This window comes from Antrostomus carolinensis, unplaced genomic scaffold, assembly GCF_000700745.2.
Source record: "Antrostomus carolinensis isolate BGI_N321 unplaced genomic scaffold, ASM70074v2 scaffold5062, whole genome shotgun sequence".
In the NCBI taxonomy this organism is placed as follows: domain Eukaryota; kingdom Metazoa; phylum Chordata; class Aves; order Caprimulgiformes; family Caprimulgidae; genus Antrostomus; species Antrostomus carolinensis.
Genome location: NW_010297430.1, coordinates 7,641 through 17,563, shown reverse-complemented (window position 1 = coordinate 17,563; position 9,923 = coordinate 7,641). Strand labels below are relative to the sequence as shown.

Here is a 9,923-nt window from a genome sequence, read left to right as displayed (position 1 = left end):
GGCCTCTCTGCTCGCCTCCCAGGTGTGCTGCCCATGCCCATGAAGGTGTACGGTTCCGTACGCCTCCCAAAGGCACCTCGTTCTGTCTGTGCTCTGGTATGTCAACAGTTCATGTTGTAGCAGGGGACCAGATCTGTAAATCTGGTCGAAACCTAAATCTCCTGACTAATTTCTGCCCCCCCCCCCCCCTCCCTTTTTTTTTTGCTTTGCTGTTACTGCCAGTTACCACTTATCTGTGAACTCTAACCTGAAAATCGAACCGTGCCATATTCTGAAGCCACCCGTGTTGTGCAACGTTGATTTTTCTGAGCGAGACTGGGGACCGTTGCACCACATTCTTAGACAAACATACGAGGCATATTGCAAACAAAGATAAAGAGTGAAATTGTGCAGGGCTCAAGGCAGGATTTTAATCCCCAGGTTCTCCTGAAAAAGAATTAATTAATCTGTCCCACCAGCCTTGACAGTACACTGAATGCTTAGGGCTGTATCTGCAAGTCCCTCTCTAACAGGTTGCAGTTATACAAAACAAACTGGACAAGGTGGTAGAGTTTGAAGATATTTGCGCTTTCAGTTATATTTTTGTGTTTTCCACTGACACAGGATCCTTTTCTCCTTTAGGGAGGAGCTAGGACTTGGTCCTTTTGACTTTAAAGAATAATAAAACAGTGGCGTTATCTGTGTCTAACATGTCACTCAACTTTCTAATGAAGCTGACTGCGCTTTGGTATGTTCCTTTCCTCTCCACCGCTTGATTCCTGACTTAGCTTGATCACCTTTTAATAGGAAACTATTTTCGGTAGCTCCAATCTAGTAGAGGAATTCCCTGCACTGGGAATCAGTTTGGTTTCTGAGGACAACTGCAGCAAAACTGGAGCTTTTTAGGAGCCCTGTATGTAGGCTGGCCTGTTTGAGTCTGTGGTCTTTGTGTGTCGGGGAAACAAAGAAAAAACAAGCTTTCAGCAATGCCCAGAAATGGAAGGGTTCACGCTCTCTCTGGCTTTTCTTAATCACACTGACTTTAGTTTCCTAGTACTTCTTGTTAACTGAAACCTTAACCTGCACTGGAGCTCAGACTCGCTGCTTCCTAAGCAGGCTTAGTTTAAATATGATATTGACTGGTTTTATTGAAATTTAGGTGAAACTGCATGAATGTTAAGTAACTCCAAGGCTTGGACTCCTGTTAAGTGACTGGTGGAGCTAATGAAAGTCCTTGTTTAATAATGTGTTTTCTTTTTTTTTCCCACTTTTACTTTTTATATCTGATAAAACCAGGCAGCAGTGTGAAGTGATTGATCTTGAATCCTGAAAAAACTTCTGCTCAGAGTTGCAAAATATGGCTTGTATCTTTGGCTGTGCTAATGCCTGTGATGAAACCTCTTAGCTCAAGTCCTGCCCATGAGCAGTGCCCCTAAAGCTCCTCCTTCTGTATCAGGATGGATGTTTTGGCTTTTTTCCATATGCTTCGTCTTTTGTGAATGACAACTTGGCTTAAGTAATGGGAAAGAAAACTGTTCAGTGGGACTGGTATTTTCTGTCTTTGCAAAAGAAAAAAAAAACATCTTGGCAGTACTGCCATATATACTGGTCGAGTAACTATTCTATATGTCAGTGTTCAAATGTGTGAGAGGGAACAGGGTGTGACTAGTCTGAAAACATTTTCTCTTGAATCCTGAGCATTGCACTTTCTAACATCAGGGTGCCCTGTGAAGTGGAGTCACCAGGTCCAAGGCAGATAAGCAGGCTTCGTATCTGAGAAGAAGACTTGAAAGGTTCAGAATGGGAGCTGCCCATGGATGTGGAGTGGTTGGGGGACTATTGACTTAGTACTGAGAGATTAACAAACACACCCTGTCCTAGCACACTTCTTTTCTGTAGAACTTCAATGTCATTGCCAGTGCTACTCTGCCACCTTGTCCTCTCCCTGGTCTTGACCCTTCTCCAGGAGGAAAGTGCTTATTAGCTCTTGAATTTGAAACAGTGACTGTCTCCTCAGAACTGTACTGATTGCTCATCCTCACCGCCTTTGTTACAGGAAGGAGAGAGGTTTCTACCAGTCCTGTGTATATGTACAAACTGTTGAAAGCCAGGGACCTAGTGTTTGGACAGCACTACCCAGAAGGTTTTAGCTTGAGCTAGAATAACACTGTTGAATGTGTCTCTTCCTTTAAAAATATAAGCTCCAATAATGCTGAGGAGTTTTTGAGGAAGAGGAACATTTTGGGTATACAGAGGAAAGGCAATAGCCCAAAGCCCTGTAAGAACAGCAGCTCAGAGTGAGAGCAGGAAATAAATTAATTGCTGAAATTCTATCTGGCCAGTCATAGAAACTTTGCATCCCAAAAATATGCTTAAAAACCAGATAAGGGGTTTGGAAAAGTTAGTTATTCTCCGTGGTTAATGTAGACTTGCACAGAAAGGTGAGTGACTGGAACATTATTAGTTGAGTAGCTTCCTACCATTTCATCATTATTCTAGGAATTCCTGTATTTGCTCTTTGACTGCAGAAAGAGACTGCCTGTTCCTTCCGCCCTGCTCTGTGAAAGTGTCTGAGAATAGGTTTTTTCCTAAATAAAGCTGACCTTTTACACCTATGTGGAAGAATAAAATGAGGATGCATCCCTTTCCCACCCCTGTGCAATTCAGTATTAAGGAGCAAAAGGTATACAGGGGGATAAAGTCCAGGAGTCTGTGAGGCAAAATATTGTCTCCCTGTAAAAGACTTGTTAGGGATCAGTCCTTTCCAGGTGCCATGCAGAGGGCAGTTTTTGGCTGGCTATTGAATTAACCAAGGTAATTTGGCAGCAAAAAGCTGTCACTAGATGTAGGTACGAGCAGGTCTGCACCTTAGTGCAGGAGCAGGCAGTTAGGAGTTATATGTGCTCAGTTTTCCTAAGGGAACTTAAACAGTCACTATTAAAACATTCAATTGCCCAGGAAAATTTAAAACCTTCCTCTTAAAGTGTTTGAATTCTTCTAGCCTCTCTGGCAGCCTGCTCCGACACTGTCCATTCATGTACTTTGATCTTAATTTTCATTTCATTTGATTTCTTTTTAGGGCACAAACAAGTTTTATTTTGTCATTTTCAAAACTAGATGAAGTTTTATAGACTGTAGATATTATTTACAAGGTAAACACCGTGGCTGTTTGGGAGTCAAGCATAACTAAATTGAAAAGCTCTGCTTGCATTCTAATGCTAGGCGTTTTGAATATGGATAATATGTTCAGTCTTCCTAAAGCGAACTCGTATCTTAATTAATTAGTTGAAAGTAGATTTGTGTATCATCTGATTATTTATTTTGCAGATAGAAAGAATTATCTATATGGCTGAATGCAATAAGAGTTGCTGCCTTTCCAATTCAGTGTTGAAACCTGTCAGCTTCACTGTAATATTGACCTTGGCATCAGCTGAGCTGGAGGTGGCCCACATCTGCTTGAAATGTTTTTAATTTTAGAAGTGTTTTCAAATGTCACTGGCAAGAGAAAGTTCAGAGCCAATATGTTGGTAGGGCTATGTAGCATTTAGTTTTGAAAGCAAGTTCCACGAGTCTAATGTGACCTGTGAATTACTTGTATAATGTTCTTAATGTGACTGAGCTCAACAGTCCTCGTCCTTCTCACAGTACTTGACATGACTATTTTTATAACCACACTGAATTTTTATTTGTCTTAGATCTTTGGTATCCATGGGAGCATCTGTGGGAGCAGTAACAAAACAGACCCTGTTCCCTCCTCTCATGCCTGCAGGGCGACCTTTCCGTGTGTCAAATGCCTCCCGAAGCAGCCGGAAAGGAATTGTTGCAAGCAGTCTGCAAGAGCTCATCAGCAAGGTATAGCAAATGTTCCCACTCTGGCTGAAACTTGCAGTGAATTACAGTATCCCAGAAAGGCGACCCACAGACTCTTGTCCTTTCAAAAAAATCATTCCTGGGGAAGTTCAGGAGAATATGACAAGATAAGCAAATGTAAATACGAAATGATGGGCCCCATTTCACAGAATCTAAAATGTACTGTTTTTTTGCAGACTTTAGATGCCTTCTTTATATCTGCTGGAATAGTTACTCTGGTTTTGGAGGAAGATGGCACGGTTGTGGACACAGAAGAGTTCTTCAAGTCCCTCGATGATAATACACACTTCATGGTTCTGGAAAAAGGACAGAAATGGACACAAGTAGGTGTTGACTGCCTCTCTGTCACTTGAATAGAAGTGGGTGTAAGAAAGTCTGTGGCTGTTAAAATTGTTGGAAAGAGGGGAGAAGAGGAAGAAAACTTCCCCTAAAGAAGGCAAGGTATCAACTCCTTGTTGAGCCTTCCTGGATGATAAGTCAAGTTCATTTTTTTTTTCTGTCCCTTGCTTGGACATAGAACTCTTGACAAAGATCTGCCAAGAATTGAAATGAAGCATTACAACTCAAAAGAATTATAGGATAAATCCTCCACTTTTGGAGAGCCTCAGAAATAACCTTGTTTTCGAGCCTAAAGAATACCAGGACTTTGGCTGCATGAAGTTAAAAATACAATGTCTTTAGAAGTTAGCTTTTAGAGGGGAAAAGTTGCTCAAATTAAGCAATGTAAAACAAGTTTTGTGAATGCAGTAATGGGTCAGCAAAAGCTAGAAAAATGCCTGTGTTTAATCTTGCAAACAGCTAAAAGTTCTTGTCAAAACCTAATGTTAGTCTACACGCTTCAAGATATTTTAAGAACTATTAAGATTGGCTAGCTTTAGCCTTCTAATCCTATCAACTCGGTGTCCAGCATGTGGTTTTGTGGGGGAATAGTCATCTCTATGTTAATAAGATAGAGTCAAACCTCTAATTGTCTTTCTATTAAGTGGTTGTTGCTAAAAAGCTAGCATCAAAATATCTTCTCCCAGGTGCAGGGCTAGCTGAGGAGCTGTAAGCAGGCCTACCATTTTTCTGTTTGTACATGGATGGCACAGTCATGTGGCCCCATTTTTTCAGTCTCCTCTTTCAGTGTGGGCAACTTGTACATTTTTTTCCAAGATACCTCACTGGCTTATCAACCTGCTGTGTTTGGGCCAGAAACAGAAAAGAAGTTGTAGGCAGGGTATGACTCCCCCAGGCTCCTTCCCACTCTGCCCTGTGTCCTGTCTGGCTTGGCAGCAGAATAAGTTTGTATGCTGCATCTCTTCAGGCTGTGCTGAATGGCAGCAGAAGGTCTGCTGCAGCTTCACAAAATCTTCTAGAGTGCAACACAAACTGTGTCATGCTTTGTCATAGAATCATAGAATGGTTTGGGTTGGAAGGGACCTTAAAGATCATCTAGTTCCAACCCCCTGCCATGAGCAGGGACACCTTCCACTAGACCAGGTTGCTCAAAGCCTCATCCAGCCTGGCCTTAAACACTTCCAGGGAGGGGACATCCACAGCTTCTCTGGGCAACCTGTTCCAGTGTCTGACCACCCTCACAGGAAATAATTTCTTCCTAATATCAAATCTAAACCTGCCCTCTTCCAGTTTAGAGCCATTTCCCCTTGTTCTGTCATTAACTGCCTTTATGAAAAGTCCCTCCCCAGCTTTCTTGTAGCCCCTTCAGGTATTGGAAGGCCGCTATAAGATCTCCCTGGAGCCTTCTCTTCTCCCCAACTCTCTCAGCCTGTCCTCATAGGAGAGGTGCTCCAGCCCTCAGATCATCCTGGTGGCCTCCTCTGGACTTGTTCTTGCTGCTCTATGTCTGTCTTGTGTTGGGGGCTCCAGAACTGGACACAGTATTCCAGGTGGGGCCTTACGAGAGTGGAGTAGAGGGGGAGAATCCCCTCCCTCGACCTGCTGGCCATGCTTCTCTTGATGCAGCCCAGGATACAGTTGGCCTTCTGGGCTGCAAATATCCTGGGTGCTCATGGGGGGATACACTACCGAGCAAACCAACTACTTGTACGTATCCAAAACTTTTGTTGATGGAGGCCCTGTTGCTGAAGATCGAAGGTTATCAAAGTAAAACAGGCATAAATTTTTGGCTAATGATGTACTACGGTGTTTAACTTGATCTAATGTATCATGACACTGAGTGCTGGGGTAACAGCACAAAAGGGCCCAGTCTTACACAACTTTATTGCTTCATTTAGGAGGCAAAAGCAGCCTGGCAGCTGCCAAGTCATTAGCCTTGAGCGGGATGTGCTGAGCAGGGCGCGCCGTGCCCACTAGGTGTCCCTGTAAAGACGGGACGGGCCTTCTCTGAAAGCATCGCTGTCAGCTCTGAACTGGACCAGGGCTGCTTTCCATAAAGGAGGCTGGATTTAAGGTCCACACTCCTCCTCCTTTGCTTCTTCTCTTAAAAACTCAGTACTAAACCCTAAGCCTGAGCAGTAGTGGTTCCCACCCATGTTACTTTTTTAGCAGGAAGAAGAAGAGAGGTGGTGTGAGCCAAGATTTGAAATGAGGACCTGACTTTTCACAGATGTCGTCTTTGCAGCTCTCTCTGAGTGCTTGTCAGTATTGTGTTCCTTCCTAAGCAGAAGGACCTAATGTCTTCCTGGTTATTTGGTGGCCTGTTTCAGTGTGGACTAACTGTACTACCTCAACTAGCAGCTGGAACTTACCTGGATAATTAAATGGCAGGAACAGTGTCCAGTGTCATTAGCTGAGGCTTTAGTATACTCTGAAGAAGTTCTGTTACAGAAAAAAAATCTTCAGGATGTGCTATGTCACTCTAGAACTTCTGTATATGTTTGGAATAGCTTCAGAAGCCTGGTCAGGACTTGAACAAAATTACATAAGCTACAGACTCGCTTTTCTCTGTTTTAATGCTTTTAATTCTAGTTTAGAACTGATTGAGAACTATCCCAAAGACTGCAATAAGCAAGCTGCTTCTGAAGAGCTGCACAGTTAACGACTGTCTTGCTGTAGTTTCCTAGCTCACTGTACAAGTTGTCTCTCCCTCTTTTTAAATTAGACAAGAAATGGAGTCACCTCTGTGAGACAAAAGAAGAAAATGGGAGTAGCTAACATCACATTTGATCTGTACAAGCTGAACCCTAAGGATTTTATTGGCTGCTTAAACATCAAGGCAACTTTCTATGAAATCTACTCTGTCTCTTATGACATCAAATGTATGGGAGCAAAGAGCGTGTTGCGGTAAGTATGTTTCCACTACTGATCGGGCGAGTGCATTAATGTAAAATCTGTGTTTGTTTATTGGTTCTGTGAAGCAGATGTGTTTATAAACTTAGTATTGTTATTAATTCTTACATACTGGACAATATGCTGACCTTTCCTTTGTAAGGTGGATGGCTGACTTGTAAAAATAATACTATAGCTTTTTAGGGTGGAATCTTAAATTTCCCCCAAGGCAAAATCTTATCAGCTTGTATTTACTGCAAGGGTGTAGGTACAGTCTCTGTTTTCCTGAGAGAATTTCCCCAGATTCCTTTGACCTGTTTGAAGAATGCAGGAGGCTGAGGAAGAATCATTGGATTCTTTGAAGGGGAGAATGAGAGAGGAATTTGAGAGCTAATGGCAGAAGGCTTAAAGCTTGCTCAGACTTTGCAATACCCGGCTACCAAATTCACCAGCTGTTCTACATGGAGGCAAAGGAAATTGGGAAGAGATGACAATCTCTTCTGTCTTAATGTGAATTTGTCATCTGTGATAAGACTGTGTCATGTCACTGTTTTTAAAACAACTGGTCTCCAAGCAAACTAACAGAGCTTAACAAGGACCACTGTCTCCTGCGAGACCAATCTGTGGTGGGTTGTGAGTTTGGTAGAACTGGCTGTTGGGAAATGCTGTCTTATGCAGGGGTAAAATAATACTTGTCCTGCCCACTGCTTTCAACAGTGTGTTCCAAGTCTGTGCCTCGTCAAAAGCAGCTGTGTCCTGAAGAAGTTGAAGAAAACTTAAGCTGAGTTCAGACTTCTTCACACAGGTGCCATACTTTAGCAGCTGTTTTAAGCTGCAGCCCTGAATTTCTCTACCTAACCTTTCAAATTCTGATTGAGACACAGCAGTGTAGTGTTGCTGCATTTTATTACTTAAGGACCAGATCTGCTCTGCACAGAACCGACAGAGGTGTATGCCTGTAAGTGAGGTTTTCACTTTCCCTGAGCAACATGTAGTCTTTAGTTTGAAGTTTTCAAATAGTCCCTCCTCTCATAATGCAGGTATTAAGCATTGTAATGCTGATCTTGTTCCCTGTCTTTCTGTCTGACTGACCTCTCCCACTCTACTTGGGTGATGTCCTGCTTAATCTGTCAGGCTACAGCTAGGGTGACTGTAGATGAGACTCATCTCTCTGGTCATGCTGCAGCGATTATCCAGCTATTTGCTATGCCCACCTGTAGCATTGACTTCATTAGGGTTTTGTGAAAGCAAAGGTTACCCTTGAATAGCTGCACTCCTCCAGTTCCTAGGTTTGTCAAGTCTCTTGAGCCAGAACAGACTCTGGTTTCTGGCTATCTGCTATGGACATGAGTATCAGCACTGGAACTTGCACTGTTAAGGGGAATTTGAAGTTACAGTTCTGTCTCCCTGCCAACACAGGGCAGCTGGTGAGGTAGAAATGGTACAGGCAAACAGCTGAAGTAGCTGTGGAGTTCTTCTGGAAGCACTGTTATGTTACAGAGCTGAGCTGTAAGGGGAGTGCCAGGGTCAGGGTGCAGAAAAAAACTCTGCTAGCAAAGAACAAGGGTGACAGAAGAGATAACCTTGGGTACTCTTGAACACAATGGCAAGATGGCCTGTCTCAACTTGCTACTGAAATTGAAGACAGATGATGTTAGGTTCCTGAGGTAGTCCCTCTGCTAATGAGTTCCAAATTGCTAACTCTGATGCCCTCTCCCTGAACCCACCTGTGGAGTGTAAAGGGAAAGGACATTAAAATGCTGCAGTTGTTCCTTGGTGGGAGGGTCTTGAAGCCTGCCAGATCTGATTAGTGCCTTTCCCCTAACAGTTTCTCCCTGTAGTGTCCAACTGAAGGATCAAATGTCCAGTTCAACAAATAACTTCCTCCATGGCTTAAGTGACAACTGCTCTTATGCGCAAGTGACACACTGCAGCTGCTCAAAAGCTTGGTACCAGGTGCAGGGTTCTTTACAACTGTAAAGCTCCTTGGCCTGTACTCTCTAGTGGAGGGAAGGACGTACTGAAATGGCATATGTGTGGCAAGCATGGATAAGGGTAATGTGTTTTTTAAAGGCTTCTCAGGCTCTAAGTACAGGGTATTCTGCTCTTTTGAAGCACTGGATTTTGACTACAAACGTCTTTCATCATAGTGGTAAAAACTGAATTTGTAGGAAGACGACTTTCTTCTCTGCTAGAGCTCAAAGAAGTGAATAGCAGCAGAGGGTTCACAGTCGCATGTTTTCTCAGACAGGAATTCAGAAAATCTTCCCTCTTTTTTGCAGAAGAGGAAGGCTGGTCTGGTTTCTGTATCTTAAGAAACTGATCCCTTTCCAGTTTTGGAATGTTTCCAGTTCTTGTGTGCCACTTCCCCAATGCCTCAGCTTCATATTTGTGAGGGCCTACTTAACTTTCAGGGAGTTAGGCTTGAATATAGCTCTCAGGACTAATGTCCCAGTTGTTCCTTGGAGAATGGAAGAAACATGCAGATATAACTAAGTTGAACAAGTGACCACTCAAATATGATGATCTCTGTTCCCCTGTGATCCTGTGGTGATCCACAGTCTATATTGTACACCTCTGATGCTTGCCTGATCTTATTTTATGGATTTGTACTGATTGTCACACAGTATTATATATTTGAATACTTGGTAATTTTTTTTTTTAAATAGTATTGTGGTGAACTGAAAATTGTTAAGGCTTGCAGCTTGGACGATATTAATTTGTCTGGCTTCCCTTGTTTTGCTGTTGAGCATCCACTGTAATGTGATTGCTCAGCTTCAGATCTAATCAAGTTTGATGTGTAGCTTGGAGATACATGCAGTGTTGTATTAGTGAATGGCCTA

At 42.8% G+C, this 9,923-nt stretch overlaps 1 protein-coding gene across 1 annotated transcript in view; it reads left to right on the top strand.

The window, feature by feature from the left end:
• The first annotated feature begins 3,675 nt into the window (after positions 1-3,675).
• CIDEA (cell death inducing DFFA like effector a) overlaps positions 3,676-9,923 on the top strand; it is a 6,885-nt gene continuing 637 nt past the window's right edge. Inside the window, exons 1-3 of the mRNA XM_010162104.1 lie at positions 3,676-3,831; positions 4,026-4,172; positions 6,914-7,095. Coding sequence (XP_010160406.1) covers positions 3,688-3,831; positions 4,026-4,172; positions 6,914-7,095 — 473 coding nt within the window. The 5' untranslated portion in view covers positions 3,676-3,687. The remainder of the gene's footprint in view (positions 3,832-4,025; positions 4,173-6,913; positions 7,096-9,923) is intronic.